This window comes from Panulirus ornatus, chromosome 10, assembly GCF_036320965.1.
Source record: "Panulirus ornatus isolate Po-2019 chromosome 10, ASM3632096v1, whole genome shotgun sequence".
Classification (NCBI taxonomy): Eukaryota; Metazoa; Arthropoda; class Malacostraca; order Decapoda; family Palinuridae; genus Panulirus; species Panulirus ornatus.
In genome coordinates, this window is record NC_092233.1 from 49703007 (window position 1) to 49728759 (window position 25753).

The following is a 25753-nucleotide window of genomic DNA, read 5'->3' on the forward strand; positions in this document are numbered from 1 at the left end:
TTCCACGTTTTTCATTTGGAAGATCAAAAGGACCAGATTATGGTTGTGAATTGGTTGACCGTTTAGTCGTTAGGGTTTTAGACCTATCAATTGTCGAGGTCATCAAAGACAATCACCAACCGATTAATCTTCACGTGTTGAGGATAATTTGAAGACCATATACGTTATCAATATCTCTGACCCAGGATGGAATATCAAATATGAAACAATAATGGATTGCACATGACGGCTGAGAAATGGATATTAGCGAATGCTGCCTTTATACTTCTGTTCCTGGCGCTACCTAGCTAATGCAGTGAATGATAAAAAATGACATATATATATATATATATATATATATATATATATATATATATATATATATATATATATATATATATATATATATATATACATACTTCTTTTCCTTCATTCGTACATTTCGCCATTTTCCGCGTTAGCGAGGTAGCGTTAAGAACAAAGGAAAATTAAAAAAGAAAAAACGAGAGGGGAGGTTTTCCAGCCACCCGCTCCCTCCCCTTTTAGTCGCCTTCTACGACACGTAGGGAATCCGTGGTGAGAATAAGTGAGCTTGGGGAGGAGACATGTGAGAGGAAGTATTTGGAGAGAATGAGTACAAAATAGAAAAAAGTTGTGTGAGGAAGTATCAGGAGAGATGAGTACAGAATGGAAAAAGGTGAGAACAAAAGACAAAAGGGGAGTGGGGGAGGATGGGGATGTATTTAGGGAAGCAGTGATGGCTTGCGCAAAACATGATTGTGGCATGAGAAGCGTGGGAGGTAGGCAGATTAGAAAAGGTAGTGAGTGGTGGGATGAAGAAGAAAGATTGTTAGTGAAAGAGAAGAGAGAGGCATTTGGACGATTTTTGCAGGGAAATAATGCAAATGACTGGGAGATGTATAAAAGAAAGAGGCAGAAGGTCAAGAGAAAGGTGCAAGAGGTGAAAAAGAGGTCAAATGAGAGTTGGGGTGAGAGATTGTTAAATTTTAGGGAGAATAAAAAGATGTTTTGGAAAGAGGTAAATAATGTGCGTCACAAAAGGGAATCAATGGGAACTTCAGTGAAGAGGTCTGATGGGGAGGTGATAACAAGTTGTGGTAATGTGAGAAGGAGATGGAGTGAGTATTTTGAAGGTTTGTTGAATGTGTTTGATGATAGAGTGGCAGATATAGGGTGTTTTGGTCGAGGTGGTGTGCAAAGTGAGAGGGTCAGGGAGAATGATTTGGTAAACAGAGAAGAGGTAGTAAAAGCTTTGCGGAAGATGAAAGCCGGCAAGGCAGCGGGTTTGAATGGTATTGCAATGGAATTTATTAAAAAAAAAAAAAAAAGGGGGTGACTGTATTGTTGACTGGTTCGTAAGGTTATTCAACGTATGTATGACTCATGGTGAGGTGCCTGAGGATTGGCGGAATGCTTGCATAGTGCCATTGTACAAAGGCAAAGGGGATAAGAGTGAGTGCTCAAATTACAGAGGTATAAGTTTGTTTAGTATTCCTGGTAAATTATATAGGAGATATTGATTGAGAGGTTGAAAACATTTACAGAGCATCAGATTGGGGAAGAGCAGTGTGGTTTCAGAAGTGGTAGAGGATGGGTGGATCACGTGTTTGCTTTGAAGAATGTATGTGAGAAATACTTATAAAAGCAAATGGATTTGTATGTAGCATTTATGGATCTGGAGAAGGCATATGAGAGTTGATAGAGATGCTCTGTGGAAGATATTAAGATAATATGGCGTGGGAGGCAAGTTGTTAGAAGCAGTGAAAAGTTTTTATCGAGGATGTAAGGCATGTGTACTTGTAGGAAGAGAGGAAAGTGATTGGTTCTCAGTGAATGTAGGTTTGCGGCAGGAGAGTGTGATGTCTCCATGGTTGTTTAATTTGTTTATGGATGGGGTTGCTAGGGAGGTGAATGCAAGAGTTTTGGAAAGAGGGGCAAGAACGCAGTCTGTTGTGGATGAGAGAGCTTGGGAAGTGAGTCAGTTGTTGTTCGCTGATGATACAGCGCTGGTGGCTGATTCCTATGAGAAACTGCAGAAGCTGGTGACTGAGTTTGGTAAAGTGTGTAAAAGAAGAAAGCTGGGAGTAAATGTGAATAAGAGCAAGGTTATTAGCTACAGTAGGGTTGAGGGACAAGTCAGTTGGGAGGTAAGTTTGAATGGAGAAAAACTGGAGGAAGTGAAGTGTTTTCGATATCTGGGAGTGGTTTTGGCAACGGATGGAACCATGGAAGCGGAAGTGAATCATAGGGTGGGGGAGGGGGTGAAAGTTCTGGGAGCGTTGAAGAATGTGTGGAAGTCGAGGACATTATCTCGGAAAGCGAAAATGGGTAAGTTTGAAGCAATAGTGGTTCCAACAAGGTTATATGGTTGCGAGGCGGGGGCCTGGTTCAATCCATTGACAGCACGTCGACCCCGGTATATCACATCGTTCCAATTCACGCTATTCCTTGCACGCCTTTCACCCTCCTACATGTTCAGGCCCCGATCACTCAAAATCTTTTTCATTCCATCTTTCCACTTCCAATTTGGTCTCCCACTTCTCCTCATTCCCTCCACCTCTGACACATATATCTTCTTCGTCAATCTTTCCTCACTCATTCTCTTCATGTGCCCAAACCATTTCAAAACACCCCCTTCTGCTCTCTCAACCACACTCTTTTTATTACCACACTTCTCTCTTACCCTATTATTACTTACTCGATCAAAACACCTCACACAACATATTGTCCTCAAACATCTCATTTCCAGCACATCCACCCTCATCCGCATACCTCTATCCATAGCCCACGCCTCGCAACCATATAACATTGTTGGAACCACTATTCCTTCAAACAAACCCATTATTGCTTTCCGAGATAATGCTCTCGACTTCCACACATTCTTCAACGTTCCCAGGAATTTTGCCCCTTCCCCAACCCTATGATTCACTTCCGCTTCCATGGTTCCATCTACTGCCAAATCCACTCCCAGATATCTAAAACACTTCACTTCCTCCAGTTTTTCTCCATTCAAACTTACCTCACAATTGACTAGATCCTCAACCCTATTGTACCTTATAACCTTGCTCTTATTCACATTTACTCTTAACTTTCTTCTTTCACACACTTTACCAAACTCAGTTACCAGCTTCTGCAGTTTCTCACATGAATCAGACCCCAGCTCTGTATCATCAGCGAACAACAACTGACTCACTTCCCAAGCTCTCTCATCCACAACAGATTGCATACTTGCCCCTCTTTCCAAAACTCTTGCATTTACCTCCCTAACAATCCCATCCATAAACAAATTGAACAACCATGGAGACATCACACACCCCTGCCGCAAGCCTGCATTCACTGAGAACCAATCACTTTCCTATCTTCCTACACGTACAAATGCCTTACATCCTCGATAAAAACTTTCACTGCTTCTAACAACCTGCCTCCCACCCCATATATTCTTACTACCTTCCACAGAGCATCTCTATCAACTCTATCATATGCTTTCTCCAGATCTATAAATACTATATACAAATCCATTTGCTTTTCTAAGTATTTCTCACATACATTCTTCAAAGCAAACACTTGATCCACAAATCCTCTACCACTTCTGAAACCACACTGCTCTTCCCCAATCTGATGCTCTGTACATGCCTTCACCCTCTCAATCAATACCCTCCCATATAATTTACCAGGAATACTCAACATACTTATACCTCTGTAATTTGAGCACTCACTCTTATCCCCTTTGCCTTTGTACAATGGCACTATGCAAGCATTGCGCCAATCTTCAGGCACCTCAATATGAATCATACATATATTAAATAACCTTACTAACAAGTCAAGAATACAGTCACCCCTTTTTTAACAAATTCCACTGCAATACCATCCAAACCTGCTGCCTTGCCGGCTTTCATCCTCCGCAAAGCTTTTACTACCTCTTCCCTGTTTACCAAATCATTCACCCTGACCCTCTCACTTTGCACACCACCTCGACCAAAACACCCTATATCTGCCACTCTATTATCAAACACATTCAACAAACCTTCAAAATACTCACTCCATCTCCTTCTCACATCACTACTGCTTATCACCTCCCCTTTAGCCCCCTTCACTGAAGTTCCCATATATATATATATATATATATATATATATATATACCATACAAACCTCCAACAGCCTGGATCGAACCCGGGACCCCTGTGCAAGAGGCAGGCATGCTAACCGCTAGGCTATGGGACTGTATGATAGGAAACAACTATTCGAAATACTAAGTACTCGAATACCCTTCGTCTCACAATGGTGAGCAACGGGGTCTATACTGGTTATTTCCGAACAGACGCACATAGCCAGCTGATAGCGTTTTACCGAACCTAACTGTACAGCGCGGAGGTATATGAATACGAATAAAGTGCATATGAACGCGCACCTTCATAGAACATACAAAGCTCCATCAGCCAGGATCGAACCTGGGACCCCTTGTGCAAGAGGCAGGCATGCCGGTAAAACGCTCACCATTGTGAGACGAAGGGTATTCGAGAACTTAGTATTTCGAATAGTTGTTTCCTATCATACAGTCCCATAGCCTAGCGGTTAGCATGCCTGCCTCTTGCACAGGGGTCCCGGGTTCGATCCTGGCTGTTGGAGGTTTGTATGTTCTATGAAGGTGCGCGTTCATATGCACTTTATTCGTATATATATATATATATATATATATATATATATATATATATATATATATATATTCAAACTATTCGCCATTTCCCGCGTTAGCGAGGTAGCGTTCAGAACAGAGGACTGGGCCTTAGAGGGAATATCCTCACCTGGCCCCCTTCTCTGTTCCTTGTTTTGGAAAATAAAAAAAAAAAAACGAGAGGGGAGGATTTCCAGCCACCCACTCCGTCCCATTGTAGTCGCCTTTTACGACACGGAGGGAATACGTGGGAAATATTCTTAGTCCCCTATCCCCATATATATGTATATATATACGTATATATATGAATATATATATATATATATATATATATATATATATATATATATATATATATATATATATATATATATATATATATATATATATATATATGTATGTATATATATATATATATATATATATATATATATATATATATATATATATATATATATATATATATATATATATATATATATATATATATATATATATAGTGAGAGGACAAGAGCAAGGAAAGGAGTAGCAGTACTCCTGAAACTGGAGTTGTGGGAGTATGTGATAGAATGCAAGAAAGTAAATCCTAGATTAATATGGGTAAAACTTAAAGTTGATGGAGAGAGATGGGTGATTATTGGCGCATATGCACCTGGGCATGAGAAGAAAGATCATGAGAGGCAAGTGTTTTGGGAGCAGCTGAATGAGTGTGTTAGTGGTTTTGATGCACGAGACCGGGTTATAGTGATGGGTGATTTGAATGCAAAGGTGAGTAATGTGGCAGTTGAGGGAATAATTGGTATACATGGGGTGTTCAGTGTTGTAAATGGAAATGGTGAAGAGCTTGTAGATTTATGTGCTGAAAAAGGACTGGTGATTGGGAATACCTGGTTTAAAAAGCGAGATATACATAAGTATACGTATGTAAGTAGGAGAGATGGCCAGAGAGCGTTATTGGATTACGTTTTAATTGACAGGCGCGCGAAAGAGAGACTTTTGGATGTTAATGTGCTGAGAGGTGCAACTGGAGGGATGTCTGATCATTATCTTGTGGAGGCTAAGGTGAAGATTTGTATGGGTTTTCAGAAAAGAAGAGTGAATGTTGGGGTGAAGAGGGTGGTGAGAGTAAGTGAGCTTGGGAAGGAGACTTGTGTGAGGAAGTACCAGGAGAGACTGAGTACAGAATGGAAAAAGGTGAGAACAATGGAAGTAAGGGGAGTGGGGGAGGAATGGGATGAATTTAGGGAATCAGTGATGGATTGCGCAAAAGATGCTTGTGGCATGAGAAGCGTGGGAGGTGGGTTGATTAGAAAGGGAAGTGAGTGGTGGGATGAAGAAGTAAGATTATTAGTGAAAGAGAAGAGAGAGGCATTTGGACGACTTTTGCAAGGAAAAAATGCAATTGAGTGGGAGATGTATAAAAGAAAGAAACAGGAGGTCAAGAGGAAGGTGCAAGAGGTGAAAAAGAGGGCAAATGAGAGTTGGGGTGAGAGAGTATCATTAAATTTTAGGGAGAATAAAAAGATGTTCTGGAAGGAAGTAAATAAAGTGCGTAAGACAAGGGAGCAAAGGGGAACTTCAGTGAAGGGCGCTAATGGGGAGGTGATAACAAGTAGTGGTGATGTGAGAAGGAGATGGAGCGAATATTTTGAAGGTTTGTTGAATGTGTTTGATGATAGAGTGGCAGATATAGGGTGTTTTGGTCGAGGTGGTGTGCAAAGTGAGAGGGTTAGGGAAAATGATTTGGTAAACAGAGAAGAGGTAGCAAAAGCTTTGCGGAAGATGAAAGCCGGCAAGGCAGCAGGTTTGGATGGTATTGCAGTGGAATTTATTAAAAAAGGGGGTAGCCGTATTGTTGACTGGTTGGTAAGGTTATTTCATGTATGTATGACTCATGGTGAGGTGCCCGAGGATTGGCGGAATGCGTGCATAGTGCCATTGTACAAAGGCAAAGGGGATAAGAGTGAGTGCTCAAATTACAGAGGTATAAGTTTGTTGAGTATTCCTGGTAAATCATATGGGAGGGTATTGATTGAGAGGGTGAAGGCATGTACAGAGCATCAGACTGGGGAAGAGCAGTGTGGTTTCAGAAGAGGTAGAGGATGTGTGGATCAGGTGTTTGCTATGAAGAATGTATGTGAGAAATACTTTGAAAAGCAAATGGATTTGTATATAGCATTTATGGATCTGGAGGAGGCATATGATAGAGTTGATAGAGATGCTCTGTGGAACGTATATAGAATATATGGTGTGGGAGGCAAGTTGTTAGAAGCAGTGAAAAGTTTTTATCGAAGATGTAAGGCATGTGTACGTGTAGGAAGAGAGGAAAGTGATTGGTTCTCAGTGAATGTAGGTTTGCGGCAGGGGTGTGTGATGTCTCCATGGTTGTTTAATTTATTTATGGATGGGGTTGTTAGGGAGGTGAATGCAAGAGTTTTGGAAAGAGGGGCAAGTATGAAGTCTGTTGTGAATGAGAGAGCTTGGGAAGTGAGTCAGTTGTTGTTCGCTGATGATACAGCGCTGGTGGCTGATTCATGTGAGAAACTGCAGAAGCTGGTGACTGAGTTTGGTAAAGTGTGTGAAAGAAGAAAGTTAAGAGTAGCTGTGAATAAGAGCAAGGTTATTAGGTACAGTAGGGTTGAGGATCAAGTCAATTGGGAGGTAAGTTTGAATGGAGAAAAACTGGAGGAAGTAAAGTGTTTTAGATATCTGGGAGTGGATCTGGCAGCGGATGGAACCATGGCAGCGGAAGTGAATCATAGGGTGGGGGAGGGGGTGAAAATCCTGGGAGCCTTGAAGAATGTGTGGAAGTCGAGAACATTATCTCGGAAAGCAAAAATGGGTATGTTTGAAGGAATAGTGGTTCCAACAATGTTGTATGGTTGCGAGGCGTGGGCTATGGATAGAGTTGTGCGCAGGAGGGTGGATGTGCTGGAAATGAGATGTTTGAGGACAATGTGTGGTGTGAGGTGGTTTGATCAAGTAAGTAATGTAAGGGTAAGGGAGATGTGTGGAAATAAAAAGAGCGTGGTTGAGAGAGCAGAAGAGGGTGTTTTGAAATGGTTTGGGCACATGGAGAGAATGAGTGGGAAAAGATTGACCAAGAAGATATATGTGTCAGAGGTGGAGGGAACGATGAGAAGTGGGAGACCAAATTGGAGGTTGAAAGATGGAGTGAAAAAGATTTTGTGTGATCGGGGCCTGAACATGCAGGAGGGTGAAAGGCGTGCAAGGAATAGAGTGAATTGGAACGATGTGGTATACCGGGGTCGACGTGCTGTCAATGGATTGAACCAGGGCATGTGAAGCTTCTGGGGTAAACAATGCAAAGTGTGTGGGGCCTGGATGTGGAAAGGGAGCTGTGGTTTCGGTGCATTATTACATGACAGCTAGAGACTGAGTGTGAACGAATGGGGCCTTTGGTGTTTTTCCTAGCGCTACCTCGCACACATGAGGGGGGAGGGGGTTGTTATTCCATGTGTGGCGAGGTGGCGATGGGAACAAATAAAGGCAGACAGTATGAATTATGTACATGTGCATATGTGTATATGTCTGTGTGTGTATATATATATGTACATTAAGATGTATAGGTATGTATATTGTGCATGGGTGGACATGTATGTATATACATGTGTATGTGGGCGGGTTGGGCCATTCTTTCGTCTGTTTCCTTGCGCTACCTCGCTAACGCGGGAGACAGCGACAAAGCAAAATAAATAAAATATATATATATATATATATATATATATATATATATATATATATATATATATATATATATATACATATATATATATATATATATATATATATATATATATATATATATATATATATATATATATATATATATATATATATATATTGTACACAAACACTGTTTCACGTGTCAGCGAGGTAGCGCCAGGAAACATACCAAGAATGACCCATGCACTCATATACACATATATATACATAAACGCCCTCATACGCACATATACATATACATACGCAGACATTAAATAGATACACATGTGCAGATACATATTTCATTGCTTTCCTCCATTCCTCTCGCTACCCCGCCCCACAGGAAAACAGCTTCGCTATCCCTTGCTTCAGCGAGGTAGCGCTAGGAAAACAGACAAAACAGAACGCATTAGTTCACGCTTAGTCTCTAGCTGTCATGCGTAATGCACCGAAACATCAGCTCTTTATCCACATCCAGGCCCTACAGACCTTTCAATGATCTACCCCAGATGCTCACATGCCCAGACTCAGTCCATTGACAGCACGTCGACCCCGGTATACCACATCGTTCCAATTCACTCAATTCCTTGCACGCCTCTCACCCTCCTGCATATTCAGGCCCCGGTCGCTCAAAATCTTTTCCCTCCATCCTTCCACCTCCAATTTGGTCTCACTTCTCCTTGTTCCCTCCACCTCTGACACATATTTCTGTTTTGTCAATCTTTCCTCACTCATTCTTTCCATATGTCCAAGCCATAACAACGCACCCTCTTCTGTTCTCTTAACCAAACTCTCTATTATCATACATATCTCTTACGCGTACATTGCTTAGTTGATCAAACCACCTCACACTACATATCTACATATTGTCCACTAACACTCCATTTCCACCACATCCACTCTACTCTGTACAACCCTATCTATAGCCCATGCCTCGCAACCATATCAACAATGTTAGAACTCCTGTTCCTTCAAACATGCCCAGTTTTGCTCTCCGAGTTAACATTCCCTCGTTCCACACATTCTCCAATGCGCCCATAACCTTCCACCCCTCTCCCATCCTGTGACTGATTTCCGCTTCCATGATTCCATCCGCTGCTACGTCCACTCCCAGATATCTAAAACACTTCACTTCCTCCAGTTCTTCTCCATTTAGACTTACATTCCAATCAACTTGTCCCTCAACCCTACTGTACTTAATACCTTGCACTTAGTCACATTTACTCTCAACTCTGTCCTTTCATACACTTTTTCAAACCCAGTCACCAACCTCTGCAGTTTCTCGCATGAATCAGCCACTAGAGCTGTATCATCGGCGAATAACAGCTGACTCACCTCCCAGGCCCTCTCATCCACAACAGACTACATAGTCGCCCCTCGCTCCAAAACTCTTGCCTTTATCTCTTTAACCACCTCATCCATAAACAGATTATACAACCATGGGGACATCACGCACCCCTGCCGCAGACCGTCATTCACTGAGAACCAATCACCTTCCTCTCTTCCTACACGTACACATGCCTTACATCCTTGGTAAAAACTTTTCACTACTTCTAGCAACTTACCTCCAACACCAAATACTCTTAAAACTTTCCATATATATATATATATATATATATATATATATATATATATATATATACATTCAGTTTTCTAAATTGTTTCTTACATTTTTCATATGTATATATATGTATGTGTGCGTGTGTGCATATGTGCGTATGTATGTGTATGTGTGTGTATGTGTATATGTATATATATATATGTATATTATCCCTGGGGATAGGGGTGAAAGAATACTTCCCACGTATTCCTCGCGTGTCGTAGAAAGCGACTGGAGGGGACGGGAGCGGGGGGCCAGAAATCCTCCCCTCCTTGTATTAACTTTCTAAAATGGGAAACAGAAGAAGGAGTCACGCGGGGAGTGCTCATCCTCCTCGAAGGCTCAGAGTGGGGTGCCTAAATGTGTGTGGATGTAACCAGATGTAAGATGTGAAAAAAGGAGAGATAGGTAGTATGTTTGAGGAAAGGAACCTGGATGTTTTGGCTCTGAGTGAAACGAAGCTCAAGGGTAAAGGGGAAGAGTGGTTTGGGAATGTCTGGGGAGTAAAGTCAGGGGTTAGTGAGAGGACAAGAGCAAGGGAAGGAGTAGCAATACTCCTGAAACAGGAGTTGTGGGAGTATGTGATAGAATGTAAGAAAGTAAATTCTCGATTAATATGGGTAAAACTGAAAGTTGATGGAGAGAGGTGGGTGATTATTGGTGCATATGCACCCGGGCATGAGAAGAAAGATCATGAGAGGCAAGTGTTTTGGGAGCAGCTGAATGAGTGTGTTAGTGGTTTTGATGCACGAGACCGGGTTATAGTGATGGGTGATTTGAATGCAAAGGTGAGTAATGTGTCAGTTGAGGGAATAATTGGTATACATGGGGTGTTCAGTGTTGTAAATGGAAATGGTGAAGAGCTTGTAGATTTATGTGCTGAAAAAGGACTGATGATTGGGAATACCTGGTTTAAAAAGCGAGATATACATAAGTATACTTATGTAAGTAGGAGAGATGGCCAGAGAGCGTTATTGGATTACGTGTTAATTGACAGGCGTGCGAAAGAGAGACTTTTGGATGTTAATGTGCTGAGAGGTGCAACTGGAGGGATGTCTGATCATTATCTTGTGGAGGCTAAGGTGAAGATTTGTATGGGTTTTCAGAAAAGAAGAGTGAATGTTGGGGTGAAGAGGGTGGTGAGAGTAAGTGAGCTTGGGAAGGAGACCTGTGTGAGGAAGTACCAGGAGAGACTGAGTACAGAATGGAAAAAGGTGAGAACAATGGAAGTAAGGGGAGTGGGGGAGGAATGGGATGTATTTAGGGAATCAGCGATGGATTGCCCAAAAGATGCTTGTGGCATGAGAAGAGTGGGAGATGGGTTGATTAGAAAGGGTAGTGAGTGGTGGGATGAAGAAGTAAGAGTATTAGTGAAAGAGAAGAGAGAGGCATTTGGACGATTTTTGCAGGGAAAAAATGCAATTGAGTGGGAGATGTATAAAAGAGACAGGAGGTCAAGAGAAAGGTGCAAGAGGTGAAAAAAAGGGCAAATGAGAGTTGGGGTGAGAGAGTATCATTAAATTTTAGGGAGAATAAAAAGATGTTCTGGAAGGAGGTAAATAAAGTGCGTAAGACAAGGGAGCAAATGGGAACTTCAGTGAAGGGCGCAAATGGGGAGGTGATAACAAGTAGTGGTGATGTGAGAAGGAGATGGAGTGAGTATTTTGAAGGTTTGTTGAATGTGTTTGATGATAGAGTGGCAGATATAGGGTGTTTTGGTCGAGGTGGTGTGCAAAGTGAGAGGGTTAGGGAAAATGATTTGGTAAACAGAGAAGAGGTAGTGAAAGCTTTGCGGAAGATGAAAGCCGGCAAGGCAGCAGGTTTGGATGGTACTGCAGTGGAATTTATTAAAAAAGGGGGTGACTGTATTGTTGACTGGTTGGTAAGGTTATTTAATGTATGTATGACTCATGGTGAGGTGCCTGAGGATTGGCGGAATGCGTGCATAGTGCCATTGTACAAAGGCAAAGGGGATTAGAGTGAGTACTCAAATTACAGAGGTATAAGTTTGTTGAGTATTCCTGGTAAATTATATGGGAGGGTGTTGATTGAGAGGGTGAAGGCATGTACAGAGCATCAGATTGGGGAAGAGCAGTGTGGTTTCAGAAGTGGTAGAGGATGTGTGGATCAGGTGTTTGCTTTGAAGAATGTATGTGAGAAATACTTAGAAAAGCAAATGGATTTGTATGTAGCATTTATGGATCTGGAGAAGGCATATGATAGAGCTGATAGAGATGCTCTGTGGAAGGTATTAAGAATATATGGTATGGGAGGAAAGTTGTTAGAAGCAGTGAAAAGTTTTTATCGAGGATGTAAGGCATGTGTACGTGTAGGAAGAGAGGAAAGTGATTGGTTCTCAGTGAATGTAGGTTTGCGGCAGGGGTGTGTGATGTCTCCATGGTTGTCTAATTTGTTTATGGATGGGGTTGTTAGGGAGGTAAATGCAAGAGTTTTGGAAAGAGGGGCAAGTATGAAGTCTGTTGGGGATGAGAGAGCTTGGGAAGTGAGTCAGTTGTTGTTCGCTGATAATACAGCGCTGGTGGCTGATTCATGTGAGAAACTGCAGAAGCTGGTGACTGTGTTTGGTAAAGTGTGTGGAAGAAGAAAGTTAAGAGTAAATGTGAATAAGAGCAAGGTTATTAGGTACAGTAGGGTTGAGGGTCAAGTCAATTGGGAGGTGAGTTTGAATGGAGAAAAACTGGAGGAAGTGAAGTGTTTTAGATATCTGGGAGTGGATCTGGCAGCGGATGGAACCATGGAAGCGGAAGTGGATCATAGGGTGGGGGAGGGGGCGAAAATTCTGGGGGCCTTGAAGAATGTGTAGAAGTCGAGAACATTATCTCGGAAAGCAAAAATGGGTATGTTTGAAGGAATAGTGGTTCCAACAATGTTGTATGGTTGCGAGGCGTGGGCTATGGATAGAGTTGTGCGCAGGAGGATGGATGTGCTGGAAATGAGATGTTTGAGGACAATGTGTGGTGTGAGGTGGTTTGATCGAGTGAGTAACGTAAGGGTAAGAGAGATGTGTGGAAATGAAAAGAGCGTGGTAGAGAGAGCAGAAGAGGGTGTTTTGAAGTGGTTTGGGCACATGGAGAGAATGAGAGAGGAAAGATTGACCAAGAGGATATATGTGTCGGAGGTGGAGGGAACGAGGAGAAGAGGGAGACCAAATTGGAGGTGGAAAGATGGAGTGAAAAAGATTTTGTGTGATCGGGGCCTGAATATGCAGGAGGGTGAAAGGAGGGCAAGGAATAGAGTAAATTGGAGCGATGTGGTATACCGCATCACCACTACTTGTTATCACCTCCCCATTTGCGCCCTTCACTGAAGTTCCCATTTGCTCCCTTGTCTTACGCACTTTATTTACCTCCTTCCAGAAATCTTTTTATTCTCCCTAAAATTTAATGATACTCTCTCACCCCAACTCCCATTTGCCCTCTTTTTCACCTCTTGCACCTTTCTCTTGACCTCCTGTCTCTTTCTTTTATACATCTCCCACTCAATTGCATTTTTTCCCTGCAAAAATCGTCCAAATGCCTCTCTCTTCTCTTTCACTAATAATCTTACTTCTTCATCCCACAACTCATTACCCTTTCTAATCAACCCACCTCCAACTCTTCTCATGCCACAAGCATCTTTTGCGCAATCCATCACTGATTCCCTAAATACATCCCATTCCTCCCCCACTCCCCTTACTTCCATTGCTCTCACCTTTTTCCATTCTGTACTCAGTCTCTCCTGGTACTTCCTCACACAAGTCTCCTTCCCAAGCTCACTTACTCTCACCACCCTCTTCACCCCAACAGTCACTCTTCTTTTCTGAAAACCCATACAAATCTTCACCTTAGCCTCCACAAGATAATGATCAGACATCCCTCCAGTTGCACCTCTCAGCACATTAACATCCAAAAGTCTCTCTTTCGCGCGCCTGTCAATTAACACGTAATCCAATAACGCTCTCTGGCCATCTCTCCTACTTACATAAGTATACTTATGTATATCTCGCTTTATAAACCAGGTATTCCCAATCACCAGTCCTTTTTCAGCACATAAATCTACAAGCTCTTCACCATTTCCATTTACAACACTGAACACCCCATGTATACCAATTATTCCCTCAACTGCCACATTACTCACCTTTGCATTCAAATCACCCATCACTATAACCCGGTCTCGTGCATCAAAACCACTAACACACTCATTCAGCTGCTCCCAAAACACTTGCCTCTCATGATCTTTCTTCTCATGCCCAGGTGCATATGCACCAATAATCACCCATCTCTCTCCATCAACTTTCAGTTTTACCCATATTAATCGAGAATTTACTTTCTTATATTCTATCACACACATATATATATATATATATATATATATATATATATATATATATATATATATATATATATATATATATATATATATATATATATATATATATATATATATATATATATATATGTATATATATATATATATATATATATATATATATATATATATATATATATATATATATATATATATATATATATATATATATACATATATATATATATATATATATATATATATATATATATATATATATATATATATATATATATATATATATATATATATATATATATATATATATATATATATATATCATCCCTGGGGATAGGGGATTAAGAGTACTTCCCACGTATTCCCTGCGTGTCGTACAAGGCGACTAAAAGGGGAGGGAGCGGGGGGCTGGAAATCCTCCCCTCTCGTTTTTTTTTTAATTTTCCAAAAGAAGGAACAGAGAATTGGGCCAGGTGAGGGTATTCCCTCAAAGGCCCAGTCCTCTCTTCTTAACGCTACCTCGCTAATGCGGGAAATGGCGAATAGTTTGAAAGAAAAAAAAAAATATATATATATATATATATAAATATATATATATATATATATATATATATATATATATATATATATATATATATATATATATATATATATATATATATATATATTATTATTATATATATATATATATATATATATATATATATATATATATATATATATATATATATGTGATATATATATACATTCTATCACATATATATATATATATATATATATACATATATATATATATATATATATATATATATATATATATATATATATATATATATATATATATATATATATATATATATATAATCCCTGGGGATAGGGGAGAAAGAATACTTCCCACGTATTCCCTGCGTGTCGTGGAAGGCAACTAAAAGGGCAGAGAGCGGGGGGGGCTGGAAATCCTCCCCTCTCGTTTTTTTTTTTTTTTTCCAAAAGAAGGAACAGAGATCGGGACCAGGTGAGGATATTCCCTCAAAGGCCCAGTCCTCTGTTCTTAACGCTACCTCGCTGACGCGGGAAATGGCGAATAGTTTGAAAGAAAAAAAAGAATATATATATATATATATATATATATATATATATATATATATATATATATATATATATATATATATATATATATATATATATATATATATATATATATATATTCTTTGTTATACATATTCGCCTTATCCCGCATCAGCAAGGTAGCGTTAAGAACAGAGGACTGGGCCTTAGAGGGTATATCCTCACTTGGCCCAATTTAAAAAAAAAGAAAAATGTAGTGGAATATATAAGGTAACACAAATATCAGATGAACAATGTGATTAATAGGAAAAGGAAGAAAACAGCAACAGATAAAGAAAGGTTGATCTTACTGAATAGAGAAAGAAATGCTGACAAAGAATCCGTTGTAATCACAAAGAAAACGAAAATATAAAATGGAAAAGTAATCAATGGTATAGACAAGAATTCCAAGAGTATTATTTTCAGATAAGGTAAACGCGGCGAACTGAATAAAAAAGCTGACACTGGGCTTTTTCAGAACTGAAAAAAAAAGTGTGAAAATGATTTCAAAGAAATATGTAAACTGCAGGTGTTTGTGACTCACACTGACTAGGTGTTTGATGCAGTGTTAATTTACCATCTCATTATATCCTTTCTTACGTGTTATCTTGTGATGTAGTTAACTCTAAGAACTCGCGTTTTATCTTGTATAATTACAGCCACAGTCTCTGCTGGAATAACTAGTGTTTATACCGGAACAATAACAGTCCTCTGTGATATACATCAGATCTAGATCCCTTGATACACTGTACCTCCACATACTTTAAGGAACGCCTCCGCCGCGACTGGCAAGCAGAGCAACGCAAACCTTTTCCAACGTGAGACCATGAGCGGACTCCTCAGGGTATACCACGGCGCGGAGGACTCGTTCAGAGGGGTCGCTGAGGATGAGGTGGGATGACTCGTCCAGGATGTTGTAGCCTCGGTATATGTTGGCTCCCTGGCCCAGCAGCTCTGCCTCCAGGTCCCACTCTCCTTCTTCCTCGTCCTCCTCTTTTTCGGCCATGGTAAGACTATTCTTCACCGTCACCTGAATGAAGAACCACACTCACATATTCTGATACAAATCAGTAATCAAAATTCTCTGGTTAAATAAAGGCTTTAATCCTGTATGTAGTGTTATCAGGCATGGAGTAATCATCATCATAACCGATCTCATTCACTATAAGCTGGTGAGGAAGACCATATGTGTCCCAGACAGCTTAGTCAAGATACAGTCACATAGGATTACTTTATATGTGCGACGGAGAGAGAGTTTTACCCTTGTGTTGTCCCATCTCTTACCTTTATATATGATGAACAGTCGTTACTGCTATGGATGTAACCATACATACACACACGTATCAAAACACACACACACACACACACACACACACACACACACACACGAGCCTATGCCTGGCACCCATGTTATAGAACAGCACCAAAGGGAGGATGAACAGTTGGGTACACTGTGGACCGGCTGCCACAACTCACGATTGGAACCCGAGCGGGATACCTCTCAGGCGGTCCGTGAATCCGTAATGGTCAGTAGCTCTAACCGTTACAATGAATCTTTGTGCTTTCACCTACACCATTACCTTTTCAGTACACACACACACACACACACACACACACACACACACACACACACACACACACACATTAAATGTATTTTACCTATTTATTACACTTAATTGCAGTCTCCTGGGTTAGCGAGGTAACACAAGGAAACAGGCGAAAGAATGAAACAAACACACCCACATACACATGCATGTATATACATAAACGCCCACAAACGCATATTTTTTTTTTTTTTTTTTTTTATACTTTGTCGCTGTCTCCCGCGTTTGCGAGGTAGCGCAAGGAAACAGACGAAAGAAATGGCCCAACCCACCCCCATACACATGTATATACATACGTCCACACACGCAAATATACATACCTACACAGCTTTCCATGGTTTACCCCAGACGCTTCACATGCCCTGATTCAATCCAATGACAGCACGTCAACCCCGGTATACCACATCGCTCCAATTCACTCTATTCCTTGCCCTCCTTTCACCCTCCTGCATGTTCAGGCCCCGATCACACAAAATCTTTTTCACTCCATCTTTCCACCTCCAATTTGGTCTCCCTCTTCTCCTCGTTCCCTCCACCTCCGACACATATATCCTCTTGGTCAATCTTTCCTCACTCATTCTCTCCATGTGCCCAAACCACTTCAAAACACCCTCTTCTGCTCTCTCAACCACGCTCTTTTTATTTCCACACATCTCTCTTACCCTTACGTTACTCACTCGATCAAACCACCTCACACCACACATTGTCCTCAAACATCTCATTTCCAGCACATCCATCCTCCTGCGCACAACTCTATCCATAGCCCACGCCTCGCAACCATACAACATTGTTGGAACTACTATTCCTTCAAACATACCCATTTTTGCTTTCCGAGATAATGGTCTCGACTTCCACACATTCTTCAAGGCCCCCAGAATTTTCGCCCCCTCCCCCACCCTATGATCCACTTCCGCTTCCATGGTTCCATCCGCTGCCAGATCCACTCCCAGATATCTAAAACACTTCACTTCCTCCAGTTTTTCTCCATTCAAACTCACCTCCCAATTGACTTGACCCTCAACCCTACTGTACCTAATAACCATGCTCTTATTCACATTTACTCTTAACTTTCTTCTTCCACACACTTTACCAAACTCAGTCACCAGCTTCTGCAGTTTCTCACATGAATCAGCCACCAGCGCCGTATCATCAGCGAACAACAACTGACTCACTTCCCAAGCTCTCTCATCCCCAACAGACTTCATACTTGCCCCTCTTTCCAAAACTCTTGCATTTACCTCCCTAACAACCCCATCCATAAACAAATTAAACAACCATGGAGACATCACACACCCCTGCCGCAAACCTACATTCACTGAGAACCAATCACTTTCCTCTCTTCCTAAACGTACACATGCCTTACATCCTCGATAAAAACTTTTCACTGCTTCTAACAACTTTCCTCCCACACCATATATTCTTAATACCTTACACAGAGCATCTCTATCAACTGTATCATATGCCTTCTCCAGATCCATAAATGCTACATACAAATCCATTTGCTTTTCTAAGTATTTCTCACATACATTCTTCAAAGCAAACACCTGATCCACACATCCTCTACCACTTCTGAAACCACACTGCTCTTCCCCAATCTGATGCTCTGTACACGCATATATACATACATATACATTTCAACGTATATATTTATTTTATTTATTTTGCTTTGTCGCTGTCTCCCGCGTTTGCGAGGTACCACAAGGAAACAGACGAAAGAAATGGCCCAACCCACCCCCATACACATATCTATCCATACACGTCCACACACGCAAATATACATACCTATACATTTCAATGTACACATATATATACACACACAGACACATACATATATACCCATGCACACAATTCACACTGTCTGTCTTTATTCATTCCCATCGCCACCTCGCCACACATGGAATACCATCCACGTCCCCCCTCAAGTGTGCGAGGTAGCGCTAGGAAAAGACAACAAAGGCCCCATTCGTTCACACTCAGTCTCTAGCTGTCATGCAATAATGCCCGAAACCACAGCTCCCTTTCCACATCCAGGCCCCACACAACTTTCCATGGTTTACCCCAGACGCTTCACATGCCCTGATTCAATCCACTGAGAGCACGTCAACCCCGGTATACCACATCGATCCAATTCACTCTATTCCTTGCCCTCCTTTCACCCTCCTGCATGTTCAGGCCCCAGGAGGGTGAAAGGAGGGCAAGGAATAGAGTATATATACATATTCATACATACACATGTACAAATTTATGATTGCTGCCTTCATCCATTTTCCGTCGCCACCCCGCCACACATTGAATAGCATCCCCATCCCCCACCCCGAGAGGTAGCGCTAGGAAAAGACAACAAAGGCCACATTCGTTCACACTCCGTCTTTAGCTGTCATGTATAATGCATGGAAACCACAGCTCCCTTTCCACATCCAGGCCCCACAAAACTTTCCATGCTTTACCCAAGACGCTTCACATTCCCTTGTTCAATCCATTGGCAGCACGTTGACCCCGGTATACAACATCGTTCCAATTCAATTTATTCCATGCACACCTTTCATCCTTTTGTATGTTATGGCCCCGATCACTCAAAATCTTTGTCACTCCATCCTTCCACCTCCAATTTGGTCTCCCACTTCTCCTCGTTCCCTCTACCTTTGACACATATATCCTCTTTGTCAATCTTTCCTCACTCATTCTCTCCATGTGACCAAACCATTTCAACACACCCTCTTCTGCTCTCTCAATCACACTCTTTTTGTTACCGCATATCTCTCTTACCCTTTCATTACTTACTCGATCAAAACACCTTACACCACATATTTTCCTCAAACATTTCACTTCCAACATATCCGCTTTCCTCCACACAACCCTATCTGTAACCCATGCCTCGCAACCATATAACATTGCTGGAAACACTGTTCCTTCAAACATACCCATTTTTGATCTCCGAGATAACGTTCTCGACTTCCACACATTCTTCAAGGCCCCCAGAATTTTCGCCCCCTCCCCCACCCTATGATCCACTTCCGCTTCCATGGTTCATCCGCTGCCAGATCCACTCCCAGATATCTAAAACACTTCACTTCCTCCAGTTTTTCTCCATTCAAACTCACCTCCCAATTGACTTGACCCTCAACCCTACTGTACCTAATAACCTTGCTCTTATTCACATTTACTCTGAACTTTCTTCTTTCACACACTTTACCAAACTCAGTCACCAGCTTCTGCAGTTTCTCACATGAATCAGCCACCAGCGCTGTATCATCAGCGAACAACAACTGACTCACTTCCCAAGCTCTCTCATCCCCAACAGACTTCATACTTGCCCCTCTTTCCAAAACTCTTGCATTTACCTCCCTAACAACCCCATCCATAAACAAATTAAACAACCATGGAGACATCACACACCCCTGCCGCAAACCTACATTCACTGAGAACCAATCACTTTCCTCTCTTCCTAAACGTACACATGCCTTACTTACTTGATTAAAAACTTTTCACTGCTTCTAGCAACTTACCTCCCACACCATATAGTCTTAATACCTTCCACAGAGCATCTCTATCAACTCTATCATATCCCTTCTCCAGATCCATAAATGCTACATACAAATCCAACTGTTTTTCTAAGTATTTCTCACATTTCTATTTCATTTATTTTGCTTTGTCGCTGTCTCCCGCGTTAGCGAGGTAGCGCAAGGAAACAGACGAAAGAAATGGCCCAACCCACCCACATACACATGTATATACATACACGTCCACACACGCAAATATACATACCTATACATCTCAATGTACACATATGTATACACACACAGACATATACATATATACACATGTACATAATTCATACTGTCTGCCTTTATTCATTCCCATCGCCACCTCGCCACACATGGAATAACAACCCCCCTCCCCCTTCATGTGTGCGAGGTGGCCCAGGAAAAGACAACAAAGGCCCCATTCGCTCACACTCAGTCTATAGCTGTCATGCAATAATGCCCGAAACCACAGCTCCCTTTCCACATCCAGGCCCCACACAACTTTCCATGGTTTACCCCAGACGCTTCACATGCCCTGATTCAATCCACTGAGAGCACGTCAACCCCGGTATACCACATCGATCCAATTCACTCTATTCCTTGCCCTCCTTTCACCCTCCTGCATGTTCAGGCCCCAGGAGGGTGAAAGGAGGGCAAGGAATAGAGTATATATACATATTCATACATACACATGTACAAATTTATGATTGCTGCCTTCATCCATTTTCCGTCGCCACCCCGCCACACATTGAATAGCATCCCCATCCCCCACCCCGAGAGGTAGCGCTAGGAAAAGACAACAAAGGCCACATTCGTTCACACTCCGTCTTTAGCTGTCATGTGTAATGCATGGAAACCACAGCTCCCTTTCCACATCCAGGCCCCACAAAACTTTCCATGCTTTACCCAAGACGCTTCACATTCCCTTGTTCAATCCATCGACAGCACGTTGACCCCGGTATACAACATCGTTCCAATTCAATTTATTCCTTGCACACCTTCCATCCTTTTGTATGATATGGCCCCGATCACTCAAAATCTTTGTCACTCCATCCTTCCACCTCCAATTTGGTCTCCCACTTCTCCTCGTTCCCTCTACCTTTGACACATATATCCTCTTTGTCAATCTTTCCTCACTCATTCTCTCCATGTGACCAAACCATTTCAACACACCCTCTTCTGCTCTCTCAATCACACTCTTTTTGTTACCGCATATCTCTCTTACCCTTTCATTACTTACTCGATCAAAACACCTTACACCACATATTTTCCTCAAACATTTCACTTCCAACATATCCGCTTTCCTCCACACAACCCTATCTGTAACCCATGCCTCGCAACCATATAACATTGCTGGAAACACTGTTCCTTCAAACATACCCATTTTTGCTCTCCGAGATAACGTTTTCGCCTTCCACACATTCTTCAACGTTCCCAGATCCTTCGCCCCCTCCCCCACACTGTGACTCACTTTCGCTTCCATATTTCATCCGCTGCCAAATCCACTCCAAGATATCTAAAACACTTCTCTTCCTCCAGTTACTCTCCATTCAAACTTACCTCCCAATTGACTTGTCCTTCAATCCTACTAAACCTAATAACCTTGCTCTTATTCACATCTACTCCCAGCTTTCTTCTTTCAAACACGTTACCAAACTCAGTCACCAACCTCTGCAGTTTCTCACTCGAATCAGCCACCAGCGTTGTATCGTCAACGAACAACAACTGACTCACTTCCCAAGCCCTTTGGGATTGCATACTTGCCCCTGTCTCCAAAACTCTTGCATTCACCTCCCTAACAACCCCATCCATAAACAAATTAAACAGCCATGGAGACATCACGCTCTCCTTCCGCAAACTGATATTCACTGGGAACCAATCACTCTCCTCTCTTCCTACTCGTACACATGCCTTACTTACTTGATTAAAAACTTTTCACTGCTTCTAGCAACTTACCTCCCACACCATATAGTCTTAATACCTTCCACAGAGCATCTCTATCAACTCTATCATATCCCTTCTCCAGATCCATAAATGCTACATACAAATCCAACTGTTTTTCTCACATTTTTATTTCATTTATTTTGCTTTGTCGCTGTCTCCCGCGTTAGCGAGGTAGCGCAAGGAAACAGACGAAAGAAATGGCCCAACCCACCCACATACACATGTATATACATACACGTCCACACACGCAAATATACATACCTATACATCTCAATGTACACATATGTATACACACACAGACATATACATATATACACATGTACATAATTCATACTGTCTGCCTTTATTCATTCCCATCGCCACCTCGCCACACATGGAATAACAACCCCCCTCCCCCTTCATGTGTGCGAGGTGGCCCAGGAAAAGACAACAAAGGCCCCATTCGCTCACACTCAGTCTCTAGCTGTCATGTAATAATACACCGAAACCACAGCTCCCTTTCCACATCCAGGCCCCACACAACTTTCCATGGTTTACCCCAGACGCTTCACATGCCCTGGTTCAATCCATTGACAGCACGTCGACCCCGGTATACCACATCGTTCCAATTCACTCGATTCCTTGCACGCCTTTCACTCTCCTGCATGTTCAGGCCCCGATCACTCAAAATCTTTTTCACTCCATCTTTCCACCTCCAATTTGGTCTCCCACTTCTCCTCGTTCCCTCCACCTCCGACACATATATCCTCTTTGTCAATCTTTCCTCACTCATTCTCTCCATGTGAACAAACCATTTCAAAACACCCTCCTATGCCCTCTCAACCATACTCTTTTTATTTCCACACATCTCTCTTACCCTTACATTACTTACTCAATCAAACCACCTCACACCACATATTGTCCTTTCCGAGATAATGTTCTCGACTTCCAAACATTCTTCAAGGCTCCCAGAATTTTCGGCCCCTCCCCCACCCTATGATTCACTTCCGCTTCCATGGTTCCATCCGCTGCCAGATCCACTCCCAGATATCTAAAACACTTTACTTCCTCCAGTTTTTCTCCGTTCAAACTTACCTCCCAATTGACTTGACCCTCAACCCTACTGTACCTAATAACCTTGCTCTTATTCACATTTACTCTTAACTTTCTTCTTTCACACACTTTACCAAACTCCGTCATCAACTTCTGCAGTTTCTCACATGAATCAGCCACCAGCGCTGTATCATCAGCGAACAACAACTGACACACTTCCCAAGCTCTCTCATCCACAACAGACTGCATACTTGCCCCTCTTTCCAAAGCTCTTACATTCACCTCCCTAACAACCCCATCCATAAACATATTAAACAACCATGTAGACATCACACATCCCTGCCGCAAACCTACATTCATTGAGAACCAATCACTTTCCTTTATATATATATATATATATATATATATATATATATATATATATATATATATATATATATATATATATATATATATATATATATATATATATTTGAAAGGATCACAATTTTGCGCGTGACCAAGATATTCCTATGAGTCCACGGGGAAAATGAAACACGTTAAGTTCCCAAGTGCACTTTCGTGTAATAATCACATCATCAGGGGAGACACAAGAGAGAAATATAAGTCAGTTGACATACATCGAAGAAACGAAGCTAAGGCGCCATTTGTTGAACATGTGATTGCCCAAGACAGACAACGAGCGTTCATAAACTTATCATTTTACAAATTCTATCAACAATAAAGTTATCTAATTTGTATAGACCATCACTAATATTAAGATTATCATTATTTGTGTATTTAATAATAGAAGATTCAATGATATTTCTCTTGGTAATAGAGTTAGAGTTGATAACTGAGATGGCATTACTCCAGTCAATTCAATGATCATAGATTTTAACATGATTAAACAAGGCATTTGATTCTTGTCCCGTTCTCATACTATATTTATGTTGCTTGAGTCTGACAGAGAGATCCTTACCAGTCTGACCAACATAGAAATTATCACAATTTTCACAAGGCACTTTATAGATGCATCCAAGAGAACTTACTGGTGAATTCCTCATTAAGTTATTCTTCAGGGTATTATTGCTGCTAAAGGCAACATTTACATTGAAGGATTTAAGCAACATAGGAAGTAAAGTGAAATTATTATCAAAAGGGAGAACTAAAAGATTCTTGGTGTCAATGGGAGGCTTGGGCTCAACTCTATGAAATGATTTCTTTGCTAACTTAAGGGATTTATCAATGAAAGATCTAGGGTACTTTAACTTAGATCCAATAGAATATATCTTCTCAAACTCATCATCAATAAACTCTGGACTGCAAATACGTAATGCCCTAAGGAACATAGATTGAAATGATGATAATTTAACTCTGTCATGAAGAGATGAGTAATAATGGATATATGAGCATACATTGGTGGGTTTTCTGTATATGCTAAACTTAAACTTGTTTCCTTGCCTATGAATCATGCAATCTCAAAATGGTAACATACCATTATTTTCATTTTCTACAGTAAATTTGATGGAAGGTACTAAATTGTTAGGTAAGGGGAGAAATATTTGTAAATTTTCATTTGTAGGCCAAACACAAAGAACGTCATCTACATACCTAAACCAAATTGCATTAGAAGGTAAGATATCCTTTAGTAATTTTGTTTCAAAAAATTCCATATAAAGATTACTTAGCACAGGTGAAAGAGGGTTACCCATTGCCATACCAAATTTTTGAGCATAATAATCTCCATTGAATTGAAATACACTGTCATTTATACACAATTTTATCAGTTCATTGAAAACATACTTTGAAACAGGTAAATGAATATCATCCAAGACATCAAATATATGTTCTAAAAGGTCATCAACTGGAACTTTAGTGAAAAGTGAGGAAACATCAAAGCTAACTAGTCCGAAATCAAGATTAACATTGATATTGTTTAGCTTCTTGACTAAATCTACATTGTTCATGATATGAGAATTTGGTACCTTACCCACTAAAGGGCTTCATAAAGAAACCAACCATTTTGACAATTTATATGTGATGGAGCCTACTGAACTCAATATAGGTTCTGTTCATGTGTTTTGATAAGTCCATACATATATGGCAATGACGGGGACAAAGATGACAAACATTTGATAAGAGAACTATTACCTTTCAACAACAACTTCATCTCTTTATTGAAATGAAAATTAACTGCTTCTAAGGGATTTTTACTAAGTTTAGAATATGTTGTCTC

The 25753-nt window shown here is 41.0% G+C and overlaps 1 protein-coding gene across 1 annotated transcript in view; it reads right to left on the reverse strand.

The window, feature by feature from the left end:
* LOC139750691 (uncharacterized) overlaps positions 1–25753 on the reverse strand; it is a 47147-nt gene that overhangs the window by 13077 nt on the left and 8317 nt on the right. The window contains exon 2 of the mRNA XM_071665372.1: positions 16240–16461. Coding sequence (XP_071521473.1) covers positions 16240–16461 — 222 coding nt within the window. The remainder of the gene's footprint in view (positions 1–16239; positions 16462–25753) is intronic.